This window comes from Elephas maximus, chromosome 11 (assembly GCF_024166365.1).
Source record: "Elephas maximus indicus isolate mEleMax1 chromosome 11, mEleMax1 primary haplotype, whole genome shotgun sequence".
NCBI classification, from domain to species: Eukaryota; Metazoa; Chordata; class Mammalia; order Proboscidea; family Elephantidae; genus Elephas; species Elephas maximus.
The window spans coordinates 111,998,244-112,025,708 of record NC_064829.1 but is presented as its reverse complement, the minus strand read 5'-3'; the positions used below and the strand labels follow the sequence as shown (position 1 = coordinate 112,025,708).

General features: G+C 52.3%; 1 protein-coding gene across 3 annotated transcripts; it reads left to right on the top strand.

Annotated features, from left to right (window-relative positions):
- Nucleotides 1-132: 132 nt before the first annotated feature.
- Nucleotides 133-26,758, top strand: SUPT5H (SPT5 homolog, DSIF elongation factor subunit). 3 transcript variants are annotated; one of them, XM_049900878.1, is made up of 30 exons: nucleotides 133-225; nucleotides 502-579; nucleotides 4,914-5,079; nucleotides 6,590-6,655; nucleotides 7,211-7,222; nucleotides 7,726-7,795; nucleotides 7,899-7,967; nucleotides 8,090-8,155; nucleotides 8,451-8,481; nucleotides 8,777-8,845; nucleotides 14,567-14,818; nucleotides 16,696-16,785; nucleotides 16,890-16,960; nucleotides 18,195-18,300; nucleotides 18,528-18,621; nucleotides 18,728-18,864; nucleotides 19,829-19,984; nucleotides 20,085-20,231; nucleotides 21,257-21,403; nucleotides 21,494-21,619; nucleotides 22,505-22,589; nucleotides 22,936-23,055; nucleotides 23,125-23,227; nucleotides 23,311-23,438; nucleotides 23,532-23,637; nucleotides 24,114-24,272; nucleotides 24,381-24,549; nucleotides 24,657-24,860; nucleotides 26,164-26,259; nucleotides 26,333-26,758. In XM_049900878.1, the coding sequence occupies exons 2-30, from the start codon at nucleotides 505-507 to the stop codon at nucleotides 26,474-26,476; spliced, it is 3,264 nt and encodes a 1,087-aa protein (XP_049756835.1). In that variant the 5' UTR covers nucleotides 133-225; nucleotides 502-504; the 3' UTR covers nucleotides 26,477-26,758. The 3 variants fall into 3 exon arrangements, with proteins under 3 accessions (XP_049756835.1, XP_049756834.1, XP_049756836.1); XM_049900877.1 differs by having other exon boundaries at nucleotides 153-225; nucleotides 418-579; XM_049900879.1 differs by lacking the exon at nucleotides 7,211-7,222 and having other exon boundaries at nucleotides 153-225; nucleotides 418-579.
- Nucleotides 26,759-27,465: the final 707 nt, after the last annotated feature.

The window sequence follows — 27,465 nt, the reverse complement described above, 5'->3', positions numbered from 1 at the left end:
GAGGCGTGGGGAAGCCTTTCCCTGCTCTTGACCCTCCCAATATGTCAGCTCCACGTTATGCATTACGACAGCGTGCCACTCTCAAGATGGCGCCCCGGAAGTGCGTCACCCGGGGCAAGCCCCGGAAATCTCGCGTTGGGCGAGGCCAACGGGTAGGTTATCGCGAGAGAGTTCGTCTGTCCCAGCCAGGCGTCGTGTGAACAGCAGCTGGTCCCGAAGGCAAAGGTAGGACCGGAGCGGTGAGGTGGGACCCCCCCCCAAAGATGTCAGGCCCGGGGGCTGCCGGGGTTGGGAAAGTGTAGATGTCGGATTCTGGGACTGAGGAGGTATAGCCGGTGGCGTGGTGGTCCGCTCTCCGGTTCGCGGTTGCCAGAACGAGGCTGCCGGAAGTGCGCTAAGGAGTTTTTCTTCTCCCAGGGAGCCTGCGGGGAAACTGAGGCTCAGGGTGGGACTTGGAATTGTGGGACTTTCTGAAACCGCCGTCTTTCCTTGCGGGAGCAGAAGATGTCGGACAGCGAGGACAGTAACTTCTCTGAGGAGGAGGACAGCGAACGCAGCAGCGACGGCGAGGAGGCCGAGGTCTGTGGCTGGGAGTCCTGGGGGAGGCATTGCTCCTGGGGACAGGACCAGGACAGAAAGGCCCCTGTGGGCATCCAGAAGGGATTTGAGCGGGCTCTGGTCTCTGGGAGCTTCTAGGTTGTCGGGAGAGATCGAGAGGTAGGCTGGTCGCACTCAAGCAGAGGCACGGGTACAGAGGGATAACAGGTTATGTGTTTAAAGGATCTAGCATATAGTAAGTACTCACTATCAGTTGTTTCTGTTTTTAGGTGTGCTCAGTTATTCTGAAAATGTGTTTTTAGTACTGCTTGTATGCTGGGTGGAGCCCTGGTGGTGCAGTGGGTCAGTGCTCAGGTGTTAACCAGGAAATCAGTGGTTTGAACCCATCAGCTGCTCTGAGGGGGAAAAGACCTGGCAGTCTGCTCCTGTAAAGATTACAGCCCAGAAAGGCCTATGGGAGCAGCTCTGCTCTGTCAGGTGAGGTCTCTCTGAGTGAAAACGACTGGACAGTCCACAACAGCAGCAGCATAAGTGTTAGGCACTTCTTTGCCCTTGGGCTACACCAGTGAACAAAACAGGTTTCAAAACTCCTCATGAAATTTACATTCTTGTGCGTTCAAACAGAAGTAGACTTACCCAGTAAGTAAATGACTTTGTGAGCCAGGAAGTGATGCTTACTCTGGAGGAAAGTAGGACAAAGAAGAGGAGTAGGAAGTCCTGGTTACACTTTAAATAGAGTGGTCAGAGTGAGTCTTAGAGGGTGACATTTGAGCAAAGACTTACTGGAGGTGAGGGAGTGAGCCCTGGGGATATTTGGCAGGAGGGTATTTTAATAAGTGGGAACAAAAAAAAAAACCTTTTGCCACCTGGCTGATTGCGACTCATAACGACCCTAAAGGACAGATTAGAACTGCCCATCATAGAGCAGCTGGTGGATTCAAACTGTGGACCTTTTGGTTAGCAGCTGGGCCCTTAACCACTGCGCCACCAGGGCTCCATAAGGGGAACAAAAACTCAAACCCAGTGCCGTCGAGTCGATTCCGACTCATAGTGACCCTATAGGACAGACTAGAACTACCCCAAAGAGTTTCCAAGGAGCACCTGGGGGATTTGAACTGCCAACCTTTGGTTAGCAGCCGTAGTACTTAACCACTGCACCACTGGGGTTTCCTAAGGGGGAACAGGAGATACAAAATCAGGAGCATGTCTGCCATGTTCAAGGATAGCGGGGAGTCTAGTTTGGCTGGATCATAGTGAACGTTTAGTAGATAACAGTGAAAAACCAATAAAGAGATGACAAGGTGATTATAGATAATCTTGTGTGACCTGTGGAAACTTAAGTTCCCTTTTTAAGTTAGTTTCCAACACCTGTAAGGGAGATTGGGTGTAAAAATCAGAATTTTCTACTTTTCAGGGACAAGGGGGGGAACTGGCAATCCAGAGCCTGGGATTGTTCTATGTGGCAGCTCTTTGCTAGACCTGAAAAGTGGCTGCCCCCTTTAGAACTGGGATTTTATCTAGGGTCCCGGAGAGCCCATCACTCCCCCTTTATCCCTTCCCCAACACTGAGACTGAGTGTCAGTTGCCCTTTATCATCCTGCATGGTGGCAGCATTAATGCATCTGTTCTCCAGGACAGAGTGCTATGGGTTTCCTTTGGTCTGCTCCACTTAGGTTGCCTGCTTGGTCCCTGTAGGCATTTGATTGTCGTCTCCTGCTGGGCTCTTTGGGGGTTACTCAGCTTCCAGTGAGGAGTTGGAGGAATTGGGGTATTGTGGTGGGAGTGGAGCAAGTGGAAGGATGACAGAAAGGGCCTTGCTCCAAGCTGGAGCACTGGATCCTCGGTCACTGACTCATGGCTTCCGAGCACTTTGCTTGGTGGTATGAGACTGCAATCCCCAGGTTCTTTTCCTATCTGGGACAGTCTGGTTTGTGCTGTGCAAGGCTTAGTACTTCCCCAACACCTTACCAGCCTCTTGGCTCACCTGCTGGCTGGTTTGCTGTCACCAGGTGAGGTAGGAGGGCAGGGGGATAGGGAGGGCTTCCTGGAGGAGGGAGTGTTTTGATTAATGTAGGAGTGAGAGAAAGAGAAGAATGGCTTTTTACCCAGAGGAACAGCATGGATGGTGGACAGCAATGAGAGCATGGTGCAAGGGGCTCAGTGTGACTGGACGTAGCACTTGGGAGGTGCTAACCCAGGCTGGCCGAGGGGCTGGTTCTTTACCTCAGAGCAGTGGCGAGCCATGGCTGTGTTTTAAGCAGGGGACTGACGTGGTCAGATTCATGCTTTCGATTAGTGTTTCCCAAGACTGTAGGATGCGTTCCTAGGGTGGGTTGAGAGGTACTTGTAGGTGGAATAAAGACACACTTTAAGTTCTTTTGAATCATTTAGTGAGAAAGTTATTTCTTTTAAGTTGTATGTCCTGTTTTCTGATTGGGTAAAGGAGGAAGTTTTACTTTTGGGCTGGTACGTCTTGAATAAAAAACCAAAACCAAACCCTTTGATGTCGTTGATTCTGACTCAGAGCAAGTATAGTAGTTTCCTATGCTCTAGTCTTTATGGGAGCAGATCACCAGGTCTTTTCCCCTATGGAGCTGCTGGTGAGTTAGAACTGCGGACCTCTTAATTAACAGCTGAGTGCTTAATCACTGCACCGCCAGGGCTCCTTAGGCCTTGAATGTTGTTAGTTGTTAGTTGTTAGGTGTTGTTGAGTTGGTTTCAACTCATAGCGACCCTACATATGACAGAATGAAACACTGCCTGATCCTGTGCCATCCTCACAGTTGTTATGCTCGAGCCCATTGTGGCAGCCACAGTGTGTGTCAGTCCGTCTTGTTAAGGGTCTTCCTCTTTTTTGCTGATCCTCTACTATGTCTTGAATAAGTGCTCTGTTTTTTTTTTTTTTTTTAATTTGGCAGTTTGTCTGTTTACCAGGCTTCAGGCTTGGAGTCTTCAAGAGGCAACAGTATCTTGCCGGAATTTAGTTACATTGTTTTGCTTTTACCTTTGTGGTTACCTTTTATTAGTAAGTGAAACTTTTAAAAAAATTTTAGTTAGGAAAATTTCAAAATATAGAAAAGCTTCGCCTTTAAGGGCAGAGGTGAGTGGATTTCAAGACAACATCAGGCCAGTGGCTTACACTGATGTGGATGTGGCAGGAAATCACGTAGTAAGGAAAAGATGGAAACCCTGGTGGTGCGGTGGTGACGAGCTACAGCTGCTAACCTAAAGGTCGGCTGTTCAGATCCACCAGCTGCTCCTTGGAAACTCTATGGGGCAGTTATGGCTATGATTTGGAATTGACTCGATGGCAATGGGGTTTTAAGGAAAAGATTGAAGTTTAGGAAACACTGTTTTGTGGCTCCTGTTGAAAGAGGAATTAGCAGCCAAGAGCCCAGGAGGAGGCTGGGTAAGGATCAAGCAAGTGTTAGAGGCCGCTGTCCTGGCCTGTACTAGAGTGTGTGGGGATGAGGAGGAGGGGACGGATTAGAGAACTGTTCAAACGTCAGAAAGGACAAAAATTTGGTGCCTAATGGGAGCTGGAGGACCGAGGCCAGTTTGGGACATGGTGGGTGTGAGGGGCTCAGGGAACATCTTGGGGAGACATCCAGGAGGCTGCTGGCACTTCGGGTTTCTAGTTCAGGAGAGCAGTGGGGACTGGAGGCTGATGGGGACTTCGTCTGAAGAGCTGGAACTGAGGCCGTGGAAGGGAAAAAGGCCCAGGGCGAGAGCCCACGGAGAGAGAAGCACGGTGGGCCGGGGACTGCATTCTGAGGGTCAAAGGCAAGGTTTAAGGAATGAGCAGAGAAGAGGAGCTTGAGAGATGGGAAAGAAAGCACGGGAGTGTGATGTGGCAGAAACCAAGGGAAGTGTGTTTCCATGGGGAGAGGGGCCTGCAGTGTCCAGTGCTGCTGAAATACCCTGTAGGTAAGGACTGAAGAACGTTCAGTGGATTGGGGTAGTCAGTGACCTTGACAAGCTGTGTGTACTGAAAACAGCTGTGGAGGTCATTGTCACTGAGGTGGCCACCGCAGCCATGGGAGTGGATGAGATGTCCCAGGGAGAGTTGTAGAATGGACAGACAAGGGCCAAGGACCAGCTGCACAGAGCTCTAACATTTCAAGGCCAGGTGAAAGGTGGCCAGCAGGATGGTCTGGTGGAGGGAGGAGGGTCAGCTCCCAGGTATTGGTTGGGTGACTGGGTGGATGGCGCTGCTGTCACTGGCCAGAGTGGAGGGTGTGTGCACAGGGGAGAGGGGACTGGGATTGGCCAGGTAGATCTGAGGTCAGATTTTGGGTCGGGAACTTGGTTTCCAGATTTGGGGCCAGTAGAAGGCTCGTACCCCAACCCTGCAGGTAGAGGAGGAGCGGCGGAGCGCGGCAGGCAGTGAGAAGGAGGAAGAGCCAGAGGAAGAAGAGGAGGAGGAAGAGGAGGAAGAATATGATGAGGAAGAGGAGGAGGAAGACGATGACCGGCCCCCCAAGAAACCCCGCCATGGAGGCTTCATTCTGGATGAGGCTGGTGTGTCACGGGGCCAGCAGGGGTGGGCTTCCACCTTCAGTTCTGTTTCTCTAGTATACTTTTTTTTTAATGTATTTTTTTTGTTGTTGAGAATATGCAAATCAGAACAGCTACCAACTCAACAGTTTCTACGTGTACGCTTCAGTGACGTTGATTCCATTCTTTGAGTTGCGCAACTGTACTTACCGTCCTTTTCTGAGTTGTTCCTCCCCCAGTAACATAAACTCACTGCCCCCTAGGTTTCCTATCTAATCTTTCGAGTCACTGTTGTCAATTAGATCCCATATATGTACTTTATGAAAGAGCATGGCGTTTAAAACAGGTGTTCTTTACCACTTAAGCAGAACTATTGTTCGCCTATGAGAAGACTTGAGGGATGTTTTCGGTTTAAGTTTTAAAGATTATCTCCAGGCAGTAGTTTCAGGAGCTCATCTAGCCTCTGTGGCTCAAGAAATTCTGGATTCCGTGAGAATTTGAAATTCTGTTCTACATTTTCTCCCTTTCGGTCAGGATTCTTGTATAGAATCTTTGATCAAAATGTCCAGCCAGGCACCATCCAGTTCTTCTGATCTCATGGCAAAGGAGGCAGTTTTAGCCACACATTACATATCCTTCTCGCATTCCTGCCTCTCTTTCATCTGTTGCCCCAGGTGAATAGAGACTATCGTGCTTTAGATGGTCACTCGCAAGCTTTTAAGACTCCAGGCGCTGTGCAATAAATTAGTCTAGTGTACTTTAAAAAAAAATGTTTTGGTAAATTTCAGACACACAATGGTAGAATAATATGTTGAACCCCAACATACCGTCACCTAGCTTCAGCAGGGAGCCCTGTTGGTGCAGTGGTTAAGAGCTTGGCTGCTAACCAAAAGGTCAGCAGTTCTTTTGGATAGCCTCAACAGTTATCAGCTTGGTACCAAACTTGTTTTGCTCTTTCCTTCTCATTTCCTGCCCTTTACTGGATGATTTTGAAGCAAATTCCGAATGTATAATTTTATCCAAAAATATTTTTGCATGGATTCCTAAACATTAGACTCTTTCCGGTAATCATGGTATTGTTCCTACCCTGTAAGAAACTGACAGTAATTTGTGCTTGTTGGGAAATAAGTGTTAGTCGTTGTGTACACGAGAGAAGAATGAAAACAGCAAATAAACCGTTAATCCTGTCTTACCTGTAAAAACGTGTATTTATACATCAGTCTTCTTTTGACAGTTGGGAGGAAACTATGCCTGCTTATGTTGATCTTATTTTTTAGAAAGGGTGTGTGGGGGGCTGGGGTTGGGGGATTCCTCTTAGAGCCGGGGGTGTGCCTGCAGGCCTGGGTGCTGCTCCTCCCAGCTCTTGTTGAACTCAGGCAGGTGCTCGCCTTGCCTGCCCGAGCCTCAGGGTCCTGCTGTAAGTGGAGATCTGGAGAGCCCCTCTTGCAGAGAGATCCTTGATTCCTGGGAGCTGTTGTCATGAAGACCCCCTGTGCCCCAGCTGTCCCCTGAGCCCTTGGCCTTCTCTTTTCAGATGTGGACGATGAGTATGAGGACGAGGACCAGTGGGAGGATGGAGCAGAGGACATCCTAGAGAAAGGTGAGTGTGGGTCCCTCTCCACAAGACAGACATCAACAGGGGCAGGGCTGAGAGGGTCTTGAGAGCCCATCCCCCCATGCCCTGTCTCACCCCAACCCCCACCCACCTCACCTCGCTTCTTTTTGTTGTTGCCAGAGAGACCAGCTCCTCGCCCTTTTCCTTTTAGGCCCATGAGTTGGGGGGCGGGGGGGGCTGTGGGGTGGTGGGTGCTGCGGGGAGAGGATTCTGGGATCCCAGGGCCCCAGCGAATCCCTTCTGACGATTGTGGGGGTGGTGGGCACTGTCCCAAGCTACCCCCCACTTCCTGGGCCGGTGCTCCCCCTTCCCTGTTATTTTCCGTTCTGTGCGCCTCATACATCTCGGCTTCTCCTCCCAACCACCCGGTGCCTGGCCTTTCCTTTTGGTTTCCGACCTCCCTGTGTCCCTCCCTTCCCCGCCCCTCAACCCATGGTTGATTTCGCTGCTATAATTTGGCTCATACTTTGTCTGCCCTCGCCCACCACCACCACCACCACCACCACCACCACCACCACCTCCTCCTCTTCCTCCAAGTAGAAGAGATCGAAGGTAAGAGTCTGAAACGCGTGGCTCCCTGGCCCTCCTCCCATATCTGGACATTTCCTCTTTCCTGTGGCACCCCCACCCCCACCCTACCCGTGTCTGGCCCTGGGTGCTCTGACTTACATAGGGCCTGGAGTCAGGGAGTTCTGGGGCCAGGCCTGCAGCAGTTGCTGCCCTGGAAAAGTGTACGTGTTGACGTGTGCCCAGGGGTGTTTGTGGGTGTCAGGAATGTGAGGGTGGCATGGAGTCGAGGGTGGGCGTGCTTAGGCCAAGTCTGTGAAACGGGGAACAGCTGGATGCCCCTACTGCTGCCCCGCCCCCCAGGTCTTTGTCAGGAGGAGCAGGGTGCCGAGCAGGAGAGGGCAGGAGGGTGGAGGGTTGGGGGTTTCCTTACTGAGGTATCTTCCTGCCCCAGGGCCAAACTCTAGCCCTCTTAGGCCCATGACCCTCTCCAGGTCCCCTTACCCTCCACCTCCCCTTACCCACCCCATCTGCCCATTTTTTTTCAGCCTCCAATATCGATAATGTTGTTCTGGATGAAGACCGTTCTGGAGCTCGCCGCTTACAGAACCTCTGGAGGTGAGCAAGGAGAGGAAAAGGATCCCCATGGCACTGGCTCCCATGGGGAGATGTGGGGGCAGGACCTTCCATTCACACGTTCTCTTTCTCCTTTGTGTCTCAGGGACCAACGAGAAGAAGAACTGGGAGAGTATTACATGAAAAAATATGCCAAGTCCTCGGTGGGCGAGACGTAAGGGCATGGGGTGGGCAGGGTGGGGTGGGGTGGAGATTAGGTGGACCCCTGGACCCTCTGGGGGAGGCCAGGGCTGGCAGCTTCCCCCTTCTGACTTCCAACTGCCCCTCTCCTTCCAGGGTATATGGCGGATCTGATGAGCTCTCGGATGACATCACCCAGCAGCAGCTGCTCCCAGGAGTCAAGTAAGTGGGCAAGCAGGAGGGCTGAGGTGGGAATCTTGTTGTGCCCACGTAGTCGATTTGCCCACATGGGTCGCTCCCTGAAGTAAATCAGGCCAGTCTCACGGGGAGAGTGGTGGGTGGGGGCCAAGTAGGTTCTTTCTCCCCTTTTCCTTTTGCTTTGGGGTGAAGAGTAGAGAAGGATGAGTAGGGGAATCCCAGGATGTGGAGAGAGAGCAAGAAGGGTAGGTGTGGTGGTTTGCGGGTTTCACACAGAGAGGACAGTCACACTAAAGGGTTTCTTGTCTCTCCTGTCTAGGGACCCCAACCTGTGGACTGTCAAGTGTAAGGTGTGTGCCCTGGCACTGAATGGGGGAGGCTGCCTGTAGGGAGTACTGTCAGCTCTTCATTTTGGTCCCTTTACTTCTGCCTTAGGATATCTTTCTCTCCCTCTCCCCCCACCCACTCACTCACTGTCTCCCACCCCAGTCTTTATGACTGTACTTCCCTCTCTTTGTCTGCTCATCTCTCCTACCCGTCTTTTTCCTGCCCTGTCTTCCTTGCCTGCTGACTCCCTCTCTTGCTGTCTCTCATGTCGTGCCCTCCATCCCATCATCTCTCTCAAGTCTGTCTCTCGCCCTCCAGATTGGGGAGGAACGGGCCACAGCCATTTCCTTGATGCGCAAGTTCATTGCCTACCAGTTCACAGACACGGTAAGCTGGGTAATCAGGCAGCTTGGGGTGGGAGGCAGAGAGAGCCAGGCCCACAGGGAGGGGCACTGTAGGCTCAAGAGTGCCAGGTGCACCTTGCACTGAACAGAGCTGCGTGGTCAGTGAGTTGGGCCAGCCAGAAAAAGACCACCCGGCTTGAAGGCTCCTCCCGTGTCCCCAGGGAGGGGCTGGGTGTTGTCTCTGCTGTCTGCATCCCCAGGAGGTTTTCCACAGCCACTGTAGCCATCTGGCTGCCTGTGCCTTGCCACCTGAAGCTGAATTCTGCCTGTTCACCAGCCCCCTTGGGCAGCTGTCACCTCTTAACAGTTTAGACCTGAGTCTCAGGAGAGGGCCATGTGGGTTGTCAGTCAGTGAGCAGGCCTGCCTGGAGGAGAGTTCCTTCTCTGTTTCGTGCTGTCATCCGACATTCACCACGCCCTCCTGCGTGTCTGTCCCCATGCTGGAACGTGCTCAGCTGCTCCCTGCCCCTTGAGAGCTCTGCCAGCGCGTGGAACGTGCAGTAATGCACCCGCATGCAAGGCAGGAAGTGTGGGGTTAAGGGCACAGATCTCTCCTTAGACTGCCAGGGTTTGAATCCTAACCTGCCGCTTCCTGTGGGCCCGTGCTTGCCCCTCAGCATCATTAGGATTATGTGGCTATAGACGTGTCTAGCTCCCTGGTGGAACCTGGCCTGTGGCTTACGCTCAAAAAACATAGTTGTCAAAGGTGTAATTGGGGGTGTTGGAACCAGGGCAAACCCTGTAAGTCCTCCCATCACCTGTGAAATTTGTATGAACACGGCTGCTGAGTACTGTGTGCTGGCTGCTGACTCCGACTTCACGTGGTTCCTGTCAGGCTGAGTCAGGTGCTCCTGCCTGCCGGAGCGGCAGTGGCTGTATCAGTGGGGTCCAGCGGAAAGCTGCAGGATGTGCACCTCACGATTTTAAATGTTCAAGTCTCTACATTGTGCCTGGGGGCAAAACTCCAGTGACGCCATTTGAGTTGTGACGCTGATTATCATTTTAATTTTTAATGACCGAAGTCGTACATGTGTATTGTAAAAAGCCCAAGTCTGTCCACACATAAGTGCCATCCTCCAGAAGTGAGAACTCAGAGCAATTGGTGTCTTTCCAGACCATCTCCCGTGCATGTTGAAACGTGTATCTTGCTTTTTTAAACACAACGGCATCATATGCACACCGTTCTATAGCCAGTCTTTTTTTGTGAGTGAATACAGCCTCATTCTTCCCAGCGGCTGCACGGTCTTCCGTTCTGTGGATGCACTGTTCTCTGTTTGGTCATTTAACTTTTATTTCTAGTTTTTAGCTGTCGTAAACAGAAGAGCTTTGAACAACTTGCTTTTTCACTTTGACCTTAACATTTGGGTTATTAGAAATCTATGCGTGTCGTTAGACAGTTTCACATCCTTCTTTTTAAATGGGTAACATTTCACGATACGGACATTGCTTGATTTATTAACCCCTCCTTGATGATTGTGTAGGAGGTTGAGTCTTAGTTTGGGGCTATTGCAAGTTATGTTGCGGTGAACATCTTGCTTTTTTCTCGTAAGCATCTGAGGGACGTCTTTTCATGTTAGTTACTTCAGGTAGAGCTGCTTCCCTCTTTGTGAGAGCAATATAATTAATTAGGTAGATCACAATTTATTTAGCTAATCCCCTATTGTTGAACATTTAGATTGTTTCCATTTTTCATTATCTCAACCAGTGCTAAAACAAAGTAGTTGCTTTTTTTAAAATTGTGCTTCGATGAAGGTTTACAGAGCAAATACAGTTTCTCATTGCACAGTTAATGCGCATATTGTTTTGTGACTTTGGTTGCCAGCCCCGCAGCATGTTAACACTCTCCCCTTTTCAACCTTGGGTTCCTCCTTTCCATTTGTCCAGCCTTGGTGTTCCCTCCTGCCTTCTCGTCCTTGCCCCTGGGCTGGTGTGCCCATTTAGCCTCTTGTACACGACTGAGCTACGTGTGTTATTGTTTTATGGGCCTGTCTAATCTTTGGCTGAAAGGTGAACCCCAGGAGTGACTTCAATACTGAGTTAAAAGGGTGTCCGAGGGCCATACTCTCAGGGTTTCTCCAGTCTTTGTCAGGCCACTAAATCTGGTCTTTTGTTGTGAGTTAGGATTTTTTCTACATTTTCCCCCATCTCTGCCTGGGACCCTCTTGTGATCCCTGTCAGAGCAGTTGGTGGTGGTAGCTGGGCACCACCTAGTCATGCTGGACTCAGTCTGGTGGAGGCGTGGTAGTTGCGGTCCATTAGTCCCTTGGATTAACCTTTCCCTTGTGTCTTTGGTTTTCTTCATTCTTTTCATCTTCTTGATGGTGTCCTTTTTATACAGGAGTTTTTAATTTTGACGGAAGTCCAATTTATCTATTTTTTCCTCTGGATGTTTGTGCCTTTGGTGTCATAACTAAAAAACCATTTCATAATTTAAAGTCACAGAGATTTACACCTGTTTGTTTTTTTTTTTTCCCTGAAAGTTTTGGTTTTAGCTTTTGTGTTTAGATCTTTGATCAATTTTGAGTTAATCTTTGTATATGATGTGAGATAAGATCCAACTTTATTCTTTTGCACGTGGGTGTCAGTTTTCCCAGCACCATTTTGTTAAAAAGAAACTATTGTTTCCCCATAGAATTATCTTGGCACCCTTGTTGAAAATCATTTGGCCATAAAGATAACGGTTTATTCGTAGATCTCAAGTATATTCCACTGATTGTTACGTCTAAACGTATGCCAGTACCACACTACCTTGGGTACTGTAGCTTTGCAGTGAGTTTTAAAATCCAGAGGAGTGAGTCTCCCAGCTTTGTTCTTCTTTTTCCAACTCGTTTTTGCTGTTCTGGATCCCTTGTATTTCTCTGTGAATGTAAGGGTCGACTTGCCCATTTCTTCACAAATGTCACCTGGGATTTTGATGGCAGTTGTGCTCAATCTGTAGACCATTTTGGGGACTGTTGCTGCCTTAACTACATCATACCCTTCAATTCACATGCTTGGGATGTCTTTCCATTTATTTAAGTCTTTCATTTCTTTCAGTGATGCTTTGAACCTTTCAGTGTGTAATTATTGCACTTCTTTGGTTTACTTTATTTCTAAGTGTTTTACTCTTTTTGAAGCTATTGTAGATGGAATTGTTTTCTTAATTTTATTTTCGGGTCGTTCATTGCTAGCGTATAGAAATACAATTGATTTTTGTATATTCATCTTGCATCTTTCAACATTGCTGAGTTCACGTGTTATCTCTGATAGTTTTCTCTGTGTGTGTGTGTGTGTGTGTATTCTACATACAAAGTCATGCTGTTCACAAAGAGAGAGTTTTATTTTTTCCTTTCCAGTCCAGATGCTTATTCTTTCTTTCCTTTTTTACTTCATTGTCTGGATAGAACCTCTAGTGAAACGGTAAATTGAAGTGGCAAGGGCGGAATTCCTAGTTCCTGATCTTACAGGATAAGTTTTTCACCTTTAAGTGGGATGGTGTTTCTTAGCTGCCCTTCATTAGGTTGAGGGTGATCTAGTCCTGGTTTGTTTAGTGTTTTTATCACAAAAGGGTGCTGGGTTTTGTCAGTGTTTTTTCTGCATCTGTTGAGATTATCAAATGGATTTTGTTTTTAATTCTATTCATACAGCATGTTACATTGATTTTCTTATATTGAACTTGGCATTCCTAGTATTAACCCCACATCCTTTTTTTTAAAAAAAAAAAATTTTTATTGTGCTTGAAGTGAAAGTTTTAGAATCTTTTTAATACCCTGCTGAATTCAGTTTGCTTAGTATTTTGTTGAGGATTTTTACATCTATATTCATCTGGGGTATTAGTCTGTAGTTTTCTCATGATGCCTTTGCCAGGCTTTGATAACAGGGTGATACTGGCTTCATAGAATGATTTGGGAAATGCCTCTTCTTCTTCTATGTTATGGAAGAGTTTTTGAGGAATTGGTGTTAATTCTTCTTTGAACATTTGGTAGAATTTACCAGTGAAGCCATCTGGCCTGGACTTGTCTTTGTGGGAGTTTTTAAATTACTGATTTAATATCTACTTGTTATAGGCGTATTTAAATTTTCTATTTCTTCTTGAGTCAGTTTTGGTAGTTTGTGTTTTTCTGGGAATTTGTTCATTTTACCTAGGCTATCTAATTTCTTGGTATACCATTTTTTTTATAGTATTACCTTATAATCCTTTCTATTCTTTAAAATTGGTAGTAATGTCTCCTCATTCTTTCCTGATTTTACTAAATTGAGCCTTTTCTCTTCATCAGCTGAGCTAAAGCTTTGTCAATTTTGTTGATCTTTTCAAAGAAGCAACTTTTGGCTTCATTGATTTTCTCTATTGTTTTTCCGTTCTGTATTTCATTTATTTCCACTCTGACCTTTATCATCTTTCTGCTAGCTTTGAGTTTAGTGTGCTCTTTTTTTTCTACTTTCTTAAGATGTAAGGCTACGTTATTGATTTCCGATCTTTTTTGTTTTTTAATACGGATGTTTGTGGCTCTAAATTTCCCTCTAAGTACTGCTTTCATGTATTCCATAAGTTTTAGTACACTGTGTTTCTGTGTTCATTCACCTCGAACCATTTTCTGATTTCCCTTGTAAATTCCTCTTTGACTCATTGGTTATTTAGGAGTTTGTTGTTTATTTTCCACATAGTTTTTAATTTCCTAAATTTCCTTATGTTACTGATTTGTAATTTCCTATACTTTGTAAATTGGAGAACATATGATTTTAATCCTTTTAAATTTGTTGAGACTTGTCTTGTGACCTAACACTGTGGAGCGTTCTCTGTGCACTTGAGAAGGGTGTGTATTCTCCTGGTGTTGGGGGTCGTGCTCTCCATATGTCTCTTAGGTCTAGGTCCTTCATAGTGTCAGTCAAGTCTTCTGTTGCCTTGCTCATCTTCTGCTTAGTTGTTCGGTCCGTTACTGAACAACAAAGTGGGCTGTTAAAGTCTCCAGCTATTGTTGCATTGTCTCTTTCTCACTTTCATTTTGTCAGTCTTTGCTTCATGTAATTTGGGGCTGTGATTAAGAGCATTGAAGGAGCCCTGGTTACGCAGTGGTTAAAATGCTCTGCTGTTAACCAAAAAGGTCAGCAGATTGAACCCATCAGCCAGTCTGTGGGAAAAAGATGTGCAAGTGTGCTTCCGTAAAGATTTACAGCCTTGGAAATCCTATGGGGGCAGTCCTCCTCTGTCTTATGGGGTCACTATGAGTCGGAATTGACTAGACAGCAGTGGGTTTGGTTTGGGTTTGGTTAGGAGCATAGTGTATGTTGCCAATTGTGATATCTTCTTGATGGATTAACCCTTTTATCATTATAGAATGTCTTTCTTTGTTTCTAGTAACAATTTTTGTCTTAAAGTCTGTCCTGATAGTGTAGCTACTCTAGCTCTTTGGTTCTAATTGCTTTTACACCTAACATGTATCTTTCTGTGTTGTAACATATTTCTTTCTATGTCACTGTAGGTTTATGTTGCTTTTTTAAAACTGCTACAGTGTATTTCATGGCATGGTTAAGCAATAATTTAACCAATCTTTTTTGCAGGGTGTTTTTTATTTCAGTTTTGTTTGTTTGCTCTAAGAACTTTTGAGTGGACATCGTTGTGTCCATGTGGGATCAGTTCCTGGGAGAGGGACTGCCAGGTGGTGGTCATTACCCCCATTAGCAGTTACGTCTTACCATCTCCTTCTTCCACCGGCTCATCCTACAGCCCCTGCAGATTAAGTCGGTTGTGGCCCCAGAGCATGTGAAGGGCTACATCTACGTGGAGGCGTATAAGCAGACCCACGTGAAGCAGGCCATTGAGGGCGTGGGCAACCTGCGGCTCGGGTACTGGAACCAGCAGATGGTGCCCATCAAGGAGATGACGGACGTGCTCAAGGTGGTGAAGGAGGTGGCCAACCTGAAGCCGAAGTCCTGGGTCCGTCTGAAGCGGGGTATCTATAAGGATGACATTGCTCAGGTGCCTGGGGGCTGGGGGGATTGAGAGGGGGTGGGGCTCACACCTGTGCTACTTCTCTGTTTAGTACCCCCTCCTTTCTTGTGCTCCCCCCCTTTCCAAGAGTAGGGAGTAGAACTCCACAGAGATTCTGTGAAGCAGAGCCTGGGCTTTTGCTGAGCACACAGGAGACTGTATGATACAGGGTAGATTGGGACCTGGGAGACTCCCACGGGGATGGGCCCAATCCAGACAGGAGAGCACAGTGGTGGGGCTGGGCCTGATCCAGGCAGGAGAGGACAGTGGTGGGGCTGGGCCTAATCTAGGCAGGAGAGGACAGTGGTAGGGCTGGGTCTGATCCAGGGAGGAGAGCACAGTGGTGGGGCTGGGCCCGATCTAGGCAGGAGAGGACAGTGGTGGGGCTGGGCCCGATCCAGGCAGGAGAGGACAGTGGTGGGGCTGGGCCCGATCTAGGCAGGAGAGGACAGTGGTGGGGCTGGGCCCGATCCAGGCAGGAGAGGATAGTGGTGGGGCTGGGCCCGATCCAGGCAGGAGAGGACAGTGGTGGGGCTGGGCCCGATCCAGGCAGGAGAGCACAGTGGTGGGGCTGGGCCTGATCCAGGCAGGAGAGCACAGTGGTGGGGCTGGGCCCGATCTAGGCAGGAGAGGACAGTGGTGGGGCTGGGCCCGATCGAGGCAGGAGAGGACAGTGGTGGGACTGGGCCTGATCCAGGCAGGAGAGGGCAGTGGTGGGGCTAGGAGAAGGGAATGGGGAGGAGAGCAGTGGTGGGTTTCAGAGATATTTGGTGTAGAATTAATAGATCTCTGTGACTGCGGGTGGTAGATGAGAGAGGAATCGTGGGTGACTTGGGGTTTCTGGCTTGAGAGGGTGAGGGAGAAGGCTGTGGAAGGAGGAGCAAGTTGGCCATCTCGTGTGCATGTTAAAAGACATGTTGAGTTAAGATCTGAAGGGACTGAGGGAGGGAGCCACATGGATGTCTTGGGGAAGGGTGTTAGAGGCCAAAGGAACAGCAGTGAAGCAGGGCCGTCAGCAGCCGAAGCAGACTGAGTGCAGGCAGGAGTGGCTGGAGCTGAGCTCAGAGAGGCGATGGGGCATTTCGTGCCTTGGGAGGGCTCTGAGGGCCACGGGGCCCAGAGGGCCACAGCCTGACTCTGGGCTCAACCAGATTACTATAGTGACTGTTGAGATTAGAACACTGGTTTTCATCCAAGGGTGAGTCTGCCCCCTAGGGGACATTGGCAATGTTTGGAAACGTTTTTGGTTGTGACAGCTGGGGAGGAGGTGGAACTGGAAGCTAGTTGGTAGAAGCCAGGGGTGCTGCTAAACGTCTTGCATGTACAAGGCAGCCCGCCCCCTGTAACAAAGAACTACCTGCCCAAGAGGTCAGTAGTGGCAAGGCTCCGATCCCCTGGAATAGACTGTAGGGGCCAAAGGCAGAAGCAGGGAAACCCATGAGGAGGCAGCTACCGTAGTCCAGGCAGAGGTGATGGTGGGACAGGACCAGGGACAGAGTAATAGAGGAGGGGGGAAGAGGTCAGATTCTGGCTGTGTTATGAAGATGGAGCTGACAGGAGTTACTAAGAGATGAGATGGGGTGTGGGAGAAAGGAAGGCGTCAGGAACGAGTCCCAGGCTGCGTGTCTGAGCAGCAGGAAGATGGGAGTGGAGGTGCTGGGGAGAGGAGCCTCTGGGTGGCAAGCAGGAGGTCAGTCGTTGATGTGCTAAGTCTGAGGCACCTTTTAATCACCCAGGTAGATGTGTCAAGTAGTCCCCCATTACCCCGTCCCTTGCCCTTCCTGTGTCCGGGCTCAGGGAGAGGGAGGGCCAGGCAGGGGCTGGGCCCTGGGCTGGGCCTCTTTGACCCCATCCCACCTGCTCAGGTGGATTACGTGGAGCCCAGCCAGAACACCATCTCCCTGAAGATGATCCCGCGCATAGACTACGACCGCATCAAGGCTCGCATGAGCTTGGTACTATGGGGCAGGCTGCCGCGGGGAAGGCGGGAGCAGGTGGTACCTGCTCATGGCCAAGCCACCCCCTCACCTGTCCCACCCCTGCCCTGTTTATCCCACAGAAAGACTGGTTTGCCAAAAGGAAGAAGTTCAAGCGACCGCCACAGAGGCTGTTTGATGCTGAGAAGATCAGGTGAGCATGCCCTGGGGCCTGCAGCACAGAATGTGCCTTTCCTTGTTCCTCCATAGGCAGGGGCACCCAGCAGGTGCAGGTCGTGAGTGGTTCGTTTACGTGTGTAACCTCCGGCAACTTGACTAATGTCACTGGGCCTCAGTTTTCTCCACTGTAAAGATGGATACTAACAACTCATGTTTCCTAGGACCGTAGTGAGAACTCAGTGAATGAACGTGCATGCCATATCCAGAGCAACGCTCTGCAGTAGTCAGTGCTCCAGGGATGGCATCGTGTACTGAAATGGGGTTTTCCCATTATGCCAGGCTCTGTTTTTTTTTAGTAAAGTCTGACCTCTTTCCTGGCATGAGATGGGGCTCAGAGTACCCACCCAGCACGTTTCCCCCCACTGTCACCAGCTTGGTGGGGGATTGGAGCAGCTCAGTTTGTGACACCTTTTAAACCCCCAGGTCGACATGTCGAGGAGCCTTGGTGGTGCAGTGGTTAAGCACTTGGCTGCTAACCAAAAAGTCAGTGGTCGGAACCCACCAGCTGCTCTGCGGGAGAAAGATGTGGTGGTTGGCTTCCATAAAGATTACAGCCTTGGAAACCCTGTGGGGCAGTTCTACTCTGTCCTGTAGGGTTGCTGTGAGTTGGAATCAACTCAGTGGCAGTGGGTTTGGTTTAGACATGTCATGCAGGCATTGGACATCCAGTTGCAGAGTTGGAGGGAGATAGTTAGGGTAGAGAGAGAATTTTGGGAGCTGTCAGCGCTCTGATTTCTTCTCCCATCACCCCGGGTGGCCTGGGCGTCCAACTCGGAGGGCAGCTCAGGGGGAGTGCTCTGTGACTGTATTAACCGTTACTGACTTTCTTCACCTAAGACTTATTGAGAGCTACCATGCGCCAGTACTCTCACAGGCGAAATAATAAAAGTTGTTAAATCCCTGCCTTTGGGGAGCTGACATTCTAGTTAGGGAGACAGATCATCGAGAGTCCACTGTCGGGTGGCAATAAGTGTCGTAGTGATAAACAAAGCAGGGAAGGGGGCGAGAGAGGGCAGAAGGCAGGGCTGCAGGCTACTCTGTGGAGGTGGGGCCTCGGGTTTGTGAGAAGGCCCTCGCGCCAGGAGACTGTGTGTCGGCCATTTCATCCCATGGTCCTCTTCCTGTTTGGCCAGCTGAGGAGACTGAGGTACAGCAAGATTGTCCTCTTCACCCCTCCCCTTCTAACCATCACTCTCCCCAAATCGCAGGTCCCTGGGGGGTGATGTTGCCTCTGATGGTGACTTCCTCATCTTCGAGGGGAACCGCTATAGCCGGAAGGGCTTTCTCTTCAAGAGCTTCGCCATGTCTGCTGTGGTGAGGGTCCCAGCATCGGTGGTGGGTGTGCATGGGAGATGGGTGTCAAGTGTTTTCTTCCTTCTGCAGTCCAGACCCCGGAGCAGTGGTTGTGTCGGGGTCTCTCAGATAATGCTTGAGGCAGGAGTGTCCGAGGGGAGTAATCCTTGCTGTCTGGCCTACTCAGCGGGGCTGTGACACTCACCTTCATCTACTTCCTCCTCCCCCCTTTGCACCTCGGGGCTCAGATCACAGAGGGTGTGAAGCCCACTCTCTCCGAGCTGGAGAAGTTTGAGGACCAGCCAGAGGGCATCGACCTGGAGGTGGTGACTGAGAGCACAGGTATTTGGTCCCCATCTCTAACCCAGCCAAGGAGGAGGGAGTGGCCCACGTCAGCCCCATACCTGCCCCACGTCAGCCCCGCATCAGCCCCGTGCCTGCCCTGCAGGGAAGGAACGGGAGCACAACTTCCAGCCGGGAGACAACGTGGAGGTATGCGAGGGTGAGCTCATCAACCTGCAGGGCAAGATCCTGAGTGTGGACGGCAACAAGATCACCATCATGCCCAAGCACGAGGACCTCAAGGTGGGCGCCATCCCGCTCCCGGGGCTGCAGCCGTGTGCTTGCCTGTGTGCTTCTGCTGCGCTCAGGTCTGAGAGGCAGGGGAGCTGAGTGTTTGGGGATGTGTCTGGTTGTACTTGTGTGTCCAGGCAGTGGTGTGCTTTCAAGGTAGGGGTATGTCTGGGCCTTTCTAGTGTTTTCAGGTGAGAGGGTATGTCTGATGAGGTAGTAATGCGTGAGTCTCGGGGTTGGGGTGGGGTCTGTGCAGGCCTGCTTGTGTGATTTGGGGAAAGGGCCGCCTGGTTACATTCCTGGGGTCCTGTCTGTCTCTAGGGGACTGCCAGGGGTCTGAGTCTTCGGGTGACTGGGCTTGTGCACAGATGGGGTGTGTGCTTACCTCCCTAGCCTGGGAGGTGAGGGCAGAGCCTGTGTCCTGCTTGCACATGACTGAAGCTTAGGTGTTGATAGAAGAGGAAATGTGTTCGGGTATGTGTCCTGATGTGTGGCTGTCATTGAAGGGATTGCCTCGTGTGTGGAACTGGAGAGTGGGTTGGCCTATGTTTTGTTTCTGGAAAGGAAGGCATTGGGGAATGTATTGGATTGAGGATTGAGGGTCTGGTGTACCCATGGAGTATTCTGAGGTGGGTGCCTGCTTTGGTTTGCTTAGACAGGTGTCCCTGAGGGGCTGTCTGGGCTAACACTGTGTGTCTGGGGTAGGCGGTCTCCAGGTGGGTCTGCAGAGCTGTCTAGTCCGGCACTGTGTGTCCAAGGGGCAGGCTCTCTGGGTGGGCCTGAAGAGCTGTCCAGGCAACTGTCCTGTGTCTGGGCTCAGGCGTCTCCACGGCAGCCTGAGGGCTTGTGGTAAGGGGCTTGAGCCTGAAGTGGCCTTTGACCCAGGGCCCTTTCTGAGAACACAAGTGGACTTGGAAGACCACGGGCGGGTGGTGGTGGCATCCCCTCACCTGCTCGTCCCCACCCCAACCCCCAGGATATGCTGGAGTTCCCAGCCCAGGAACTTCGGAAGTACTTCAAGATGGGGGACCACGTGAAGGTGATTGCTGGCCGCTTCGAGGGCGACACAGGCCTCATCGTGCGGGTGGAGGACAACTTTGTCATCCTCTTTTCTGACCTCACCATGCATGAGGTAGGGGCTGGGGCTGGGGAGTGGAGTGCCTATGCCAAATGGGGACACAGGCAGACGGTCCACCGGGACCCGCCTCATTCCCCTCCCCATCTCCTGGCAGCTGAAAGTGCTGCCCCGCGACCTGCAGCTCTGCTCAGAGACAGCATCGGGTGTAGACGTGGGGGGCCAGCACGAGTGGGGTGAGCTGGTGCAGCTGGACCCGCAGACCGTGGGTGTTATCGTGCGGCTGGAGCGGGAGACCTTCCAGGTGTGTGGTGGGCTCCATGGGGCCTGGGGAGGTGGGCTTACTTTGAGGGGCTTCCTCATCCTGGGAGACGGCAGAGCACCGTGGCAAAGAACCCAGATCTGCTCTGGGGTGCAGACCTGGTCCTGTCACCAATGGCTGTGTGATGCTGGGCAAGTGACAAGTCATTTATTTTCCCTGAGCCTCAGTTTCACAACCTGTAAAATGGGGATAGTGGCAGCATCTACTTCATTGGTTGTGAATGATTCCCTGCACTCAGATATGTATCCTGGCATTTGGTGCCTATTTGAGGTGCAGGAGGGCAGGGACCCTCTTCCTCTTCACCCTGGGAGCACAGGGACCCTCCCCCCAACCCTTCCTCACAGACCTGGGAGCACAGGGACCCTCCTCCCTAACCTTCCTCACAGACCTGGGAGCACAGGGACCCTCCTCCCTAACCCTTCCTCACAGACCTGGGAGCACAGGGACCCTCCTCCCTAACCCTTCCTCACAGACCTGGGAGCACAGGGACCTTCCTCCCTAACCTTCCTCACAGACCTGGGAGCGCAGGGACCCTTCCCCCCTAACCCTCCTCACCGACCTGGGAGCCACAGAGCAGAGTGCTTTGGTCCCTGGACTCTGGATTCACATCTTAGCTCTGTTGCTGCTGTGCCTTGTGGCCCTGGGCTAGTAAATTGCCCTCTCTGAGTTTTCCCCCTCCATCAGATGGGCATCATGACAGCAGCCACCTCAGAGAGAGGCTGTGAGACTTCAGGAAATTAGCAGGGGCCTGACAGAGTGATGGGCAAACAGTAGTTATCATGTTACCATCTCCCCCGCCCCGCTCAGGTCCCTGAGTCTCCCCCAGAGGGTTATGTGGAATGAGTGGGAACATTTTTGGTGCCTAGGTGCCTCGTTCCTGACATCGTCTGCCCTGGGGCACAGAGTCTCGGTGTCCTGCAGAACTCGGGACAGTCTGCCACAAGGAGGCTTGTGCCCCATTAGGGAAGGCCTGCTCCACTCTGCCCCCTCGCCATACCCTCCCACAGGTGCTGAACATGTATGGGAAGGTGGTGACCGTCAGGCATCAGGCCGTGACCCGGAAGAAGGACAACCGCTTTGCTGTGGCCCTGGACTCGGAACAGAACAACATCCACGTGAAAGACATCGTCAAGGTCATCGACGGTCCCCACTCGGTGAGTGCAAGCTTCTGCTCTTCAGCCGGGTCTGGGGGGGTGGCGTGGGGTGGGCACGGTGACGAGAGTGACCATTCTCTCCCGCTCCAGGGCCGGGAGGGCGAGATTCGCCACATCTTCCGGAGTTTTGCCTTCCTGCATTGCAAGAAACTGGTGGAGAACGGGGGCATGTTTGTCTGCAAGACACGCCACCTGGTGCTGGCGGGGGGCTCGAAGGTGAGGCGGGCAGGGGGGGCCCTGTTGGCTCTGGCCTTTCCTGGCCTCAGGAGTGACAAGAGTGGACCGGAAGTGAGTTAGGAGAGGAGGTGTCACTGTCAGGTTCTTGGCAAAGTTACAGAGAAATGTGGTTTATTAGGGTTCTGAGCTCTTCCCCAGATCGTCTGTTACTTGGTTTTATTGAGCACCTATCAGGTGCCAGACACTGAGGATGTGGCCATGAAGAAGACAAAGGTCTCTGCCCTCCTGAAGTTGAGCCTCCAGAGGTGAATAGGCAGATAAGTAAATACTAGAACGACATGAGGTGGTGGTCAGCTCTGTGAAAAAGAATAATAAAACGGGACAGAGATAGAGAAGGGTAGGGGCTGTGGCTTTAAATGGAGGAGGCGATGCTGAGCAGAGACCTGAGCGAAGGCACAGACAGCCGCATGGCATGTCAGGGAAGGGTGTTCCAGGCAGAGGAATAGCAGGCTCAAAGGCCCTGAGGTGGGACTTATAGGAGAGTCGTATAGGCCAGGTCTGAAAGGAAATCGGGACTGGGGACCTGGGTAGCTAGAATGAGGAGGCGGTCTCCTCAGGGCCCCGCAGGGGGATTTAAAAATCACCAGGGATTTAAATTCCTGACTAACCAAATCTCAGTCCCACCCCTTGGCCAGATGAGGCTGGGCCTCTTGATTGACAGGTCCACAGTGGCAGATGGGTGGCAGTTCCCCCAAAGGGAAATTGAGGCATTGTCACCAGAAGGAGCGAAAGAACTGGGCAGGTTCAAGCAGGAACTCTTCCCAAGGGCAGGCAGTCAGTGTGGCATGGGGGCTGGGGGCCTGTCACCCAGGCCCCGCCACCCGTAGCTCCTGCCTGTCAGCTCACTTCTTGCCCCGCCCTTAGCCCCGAGATGTGACCAACTTCACTGTGGGCGGCTTTGCCCCTATGAGCCCCCGGATCAGCAGCCCTATGCACCCCAGTGCCGGAGGTGAGAGGAGTTGGGTGGGATGTGCCTGGGGATGTAGGAGGGAGGAGCTGGAGGAGAGACTGCTGTGTGCAGGCCCATGCTCGCTGAGCAGGATCGGGGCAGGATGCTGGGCTGGTGATGCTGGGGGCCCAGCAGTGACTGAGATCACCCTGGGACCTGCCCTCGTGGGGCTGACAGCCTGGGATGGGGGTGGAGACCCAACCCCACAGTGATAGCCCAGAGTAGGCAGGGCTCTGATGGGGGAGGCAGGCAGGTGAAGAGGGGCCTGAGGGCGCTCTGGCTATAGGCACGGGGTGTAACGGGGTCACAGCCCGGGGACATTACTGCCTTTCCCCTCCCGCCCCAGGTCAGCGCGGAGGCTTTGGTAGCCCGGGTGGCGGTGGTGGCGGCATGAGTCGGGGCCGCGGACGGAGAGACAACGAGCTGATCGGCCAGACCGTGCGCATCTCCCAAGGGCCCTACAAAGGTGACCTGTGAGGCCAGAGGAGGGTCAGGGGGAAGGAGCCCCTGGCCTGACCTTCCGCCTCCCCACCAGGCTACATCGGCGTGGTGAAGGATGCCACTGAGTCCACGGCCCGCGTGGAGCTGCACTCCACCTGCCAGACCATCTCTGTTGACCGCCAGCGGCTCACCACGGTGTATGACTGGGCCAGGGGAGGGCCAGGGTGGGATCACTGGGGTGAGGGGCCCTGCTCACCCCTCTTATTCTCTTGGTGGACAGGGGCTCACGGCGCCCCGGTGGCATGACCTCAACCTATGGGCGGACACCCATGTACGGCTCCCAGACGCCCATGTATGGTTCCGGCTCCCGCACGCCCATGTACGGCTCACAGACACCTCTCCAGGATGGTGAGTGCTCCTGAAGGGCAGGGCGGAGGGTGATGTGGGGGGGACATGGAGGTGGGACAAAGCTAATGGTCACATTCATCTCCCCTATTCCAGGTAGCCGCACCCCGCATTACGGCTCGCAGACGCCCCTGCACGACGGCAGCCGCACACCTGCCCAGAGTGGGGCCTGGGACCCTAATAACCCTAACACGCCGTCACGGTGAGGGCCAGGAGCTGGGGGTCCGTGGTTCCCTGAGCCCCTGGGTCTGAGTGCTGGTGTGTGTGTGGTTAGGCCGGGGTACCTGGGAGACCTCTTTCTGCTTCAGCGTTCACGGGGAACCAAGGGGTCTGTGTGGGCCCATCCCTGAATTCTTTGCCCCCAGCCCCAGGCTGGTCCAGGTGAAGGAGTAGGCACGGCTGAGGCTGGGCCAAGACACCCTCCACTCCAGCCCCAGCCAGTGGTGCATTGTGGTTGGGACTTGAGGTTGGAGACAGGTCACGTGGTGGTGTGACCTTGGTAGGCAGCCTCATCTCGCAGTCCCAGTCTCCTCAGCTGTAAAACACCGTCAGGAGCACCCCTGAACGGGCTGACAGGAGGACAAAACGGCCTCCATTCAGGGCCTGTGTGTGGCAGCTGTTCTGTGAGTGCGTGCTGCCTTGTTGTCACCAGTCATTCTCAGCTTCTCGCCCCAACAGGGCTGAGGAAGAGTACGAGTACGCCTTTGACGATGAGCCCACCCCGTCACCGCAGGCCTACGGGGGAACCCCCAATCCCCAAACACCTGGCTATCCTGACCCCTCGTCCCCACAGGTCAACCCGCAGTACAACCCACAGACACCAGGGACACCGGCCATGTGAGTCAGCTGGGGCTCACCCTAACCATCCCTGTCCAGCCCCACGCCGCTGCTGCTACCTCACTCCCCCACCCCAACAAATGCCCCTGTCTCTCCTTGTCCCTGCAGGTACAACACAGACCAGTTCTCACCCTACGCCGCCCCCTCCCCACAAGGCTCCTACCAGCCCAGCCCCAGTCCCCAGAGCTACCACCAGGTGGCGCCAAGCCCAGCAGGCTACCAGAACACCCACTCTCCTGCCAGCTACCACCCCACGCCCTCACCCATGGCCTATCAGGTACTGGTCAGCTCGCATGGCCTGGAGGCCCAGGGCAGGCCTCAGCGCATGGGGACAGCCAGGCCAGATGCCCTGTCCCCAACAACCCTGTCCCTCTGCCCCTGCAGGCCAGCCCCAGCCCCAGCCCTGTTGGCTACAGTCCGATGACACCCGGAGCCCCCTCCCCTGGTGGTTACAACCCGCACACACCGGGCTCGGGCATTGAACAGAACTCCAGTGACTGGGTGACCACTGACATCCAGGTGAAGGTGCGGGACACCTACCTGGATACACAGGTGGTGGGGCAGACCGGCGTCATCCGCAGCGTCACGGTACGTGGGGCCCAGAGTGGTCAGTGGGCAGGCATCCTCTCCCATGGTGCCCCTGATCTTTTTGACATGTTTTTCTGAGAGATTGATTCAGTAACCTGTACCGAGTGCCTCCTCTGTGCCAGGCTTGAGTTTAGTGACAGGCCCTCCTCCCCCCTTGTGCCTTCTTCAGCCTCAGGGCCTTTGATATGCTTATTCCTCTTCCTTCCATTCTTTGCCCAGTTAACTCCTCGTTGCCCTTCAGCAAAGCACCTCCTAGGCTAGCGCACATCTGCCTCTTACTGGCTCTCTCAGGTCCATGTAATTCTTCCTGTGTTCTGTCACAGCTTGAAGTTTACCCTGGTGTGAGTCCTTGATTACTAAGCCAGGGTTGTATTCCTAAGTAGATATTCCCAGTTCCTAGATGAAGGCCTGGCACCTAGTTGGCCCTTCAATAAATATTAATTGAATTAACTAAAGAAACACTAGAGACTGAGACAGCCTCAGGCCCTGTCCACATGGATTTCACATTCCAGTGGCGGGGGAGACAGATATGTCCCAAGATAGTGACAGCCCAGAGTGAAGTGGGCAGACCTGGGATGGGGGAACTCCAGAGCAAGGGGACTTTTACTCAACTTTGGGGGAAATTAGGGCTTTCTGGAGGAGATGTCTAAGCTGAGCCCTGAAGAATGCGTAGGAGTAAGCCAGGAAAAATGGCTGGGGAAAGGGTTAGCAGTGCTCCAGCCAGAGGGCCTTGCACGTGCCTGGCGCATTTTGGGGAGCGGAGCTACATTATTGTGACTGGAACACAAAGAGCCAGAGGGAAAGGGGGCGCTGAGGCCAGAGCAGTGGCCAGGCCAGGTCAAATGCCAGCTGGGGGAGCTTAGACTGTGCTTGAGGAGTCAGGGAGGAACTGGAGCAGGGAGCGTGGGATCAGATCTATGGTTTGGAATTACTTCTCTATGTTGCTTTACTGGGATTAGAGATGGTGAGCTGGGGGCCGGAGCCCGGGGCAGGACGGGCTGCACACAGGCCTCAGTTGGAGGGTTGTCTTGGAAGAAGGCGACCAAGATGAGGCCCAGGGCTCTGGCCTGAGAAGCAGTGCTTCCCTCACTGACCTGGTCACCCCTCCCCAAAACACCCCCCATAGGCCCCAGCCTTGGAACTGGGCTCCAGCCTTGGATCCAGGCCCAGCCTTGCCATTTCTTGCCCTGTGTCACCTTGGGAGTGGCTTCTTAGAATGAGCACCAAGTGTGTGTCCTTTGGAATGCAGTGTCAGTCCTGTGTGGGGAGCAGGACGGGCTGACTGGGCTGTCCCCACTCCCAGGGAGGCATGTGCTCTGTGTACCTGAAGGACAGTGAGAAGGTGGTCAGCATCTCCAGTGAGCACCTGGAGCCCATCACCCCTACCAAGAACAATAAGGTAAGGGCACAAGGCGGGTAAGGGGCACGGGGCTGCTGATGCGGGACCCTGACCCCATGCTCCCCACCCCCAGGTGAAGGTCATCCTGGGTGAGGACCGGGAAGCTACAGGCGTCCTGCTGAGCATCGATGGCGAGGACGGCATTGTGCGAATGGACCTTGACGAACAGCTCAAGATCCTCAACCTCCGCTTCCTAGGGAAGCTCCTGGAGGTCTGAGGCAGGCAGGGTGGGTGAACTTTGGCAGATTCCTGGCAGGTGGTGTGTGACCCTCCTTTCCCTTGGCTGTGACCCTGGGGCTGGAGCCGAGCGAGGCAGGTCATTCTGGGTGTCCTTTATTTTCCTTTCTGGGTTCCCATCCCCTCCCTCCCTGATGTTTTGGGACTCCATCTCCATCACGGGAATCAGAGTAGAGTCTGGGGAGGGTCTTCACCTTGTATGCACCACTCCCCCAAGCTTGCTTTTGCGTTACGGTCTTTCAATAAAAAGCCATTTGGTCAAGTCTTCATTGATATGTGTGTGTGTGCGTGCGTGCGTGCGTGCGTGTGTGTGCACGGGACATTCTCTGGTCTGTTAAGTGGGGTCATTTGCAGACCCTGCTCTTACTTCATTGTGGTCTTGGGCAAATAACTTGGGGTCCCACCGAAGCCTCAATTTCTCTATATAGAAAATACTGACAGTGCCCACCCTAGAGGGCTCTTGAGAGGAATGCGTGAAGAGACATCTTAGAGCACAGCGTGCCATGTGGTTGATGAAATAACGCCTCATTCAGGCATGAGTTATTGTGCTAAGTGAAAATCACAGTTACTGTTCCCCAAACCAAACCCAACCCGTTGCCTTGGAGTCGATTCTGACTCATAGCGACCCTATAGGACAGAGAAGAACTGCCCCACAGGGCTTCCAAGGCTGTGATCTGTATGGAAGCAGACTGCCACATCTTTCTTTCTCACCCGGAGCAGCTGGTGGGTACGAACTGTAGACCTTTCAGTTTGCAGCCGAGTGCTTAACCACTGCACCACCAGGGCTCCTCCAGAGGTAACCACGTTCCTGAATCGAATCTTTCCTGTGCCTGACTTTATACTTTTACGACCTTAGTATTTACCCTTAAATGTTGTGTGTTCATTTTGCATGTTTTTAAAGTCATAGAAATGGTATCAGACTTTTTTTCGCACCCCCCCCATGCAAAATAATTTTGGGGAGATTGATTC

Bases quoted from the DNA above. Each gene is read 5' to 3' on its own strand.
- SUPT5H (XM_049900878.1), top strand. From the start codon at position 505: ATGTCGGACAGCGAGGACAGTAACTTCTCTGAGGAGGAGGACAGCGAA. The intron at 18,865-19,828 runs GTGGGCGCCATC...CCCAACCCCCAG, and splicing joins CCAAGCACGAGGACCTCAAG to GATATGCTGGAGTTCCCAGC. The intron at 21,404-21,493 runs GTGAGTGCAAGC...CTCCCGCTCCAG, and splicing joins TCATCGACGGTCCCCACTCG to GGCCGGGAGGGCGAGATTCG.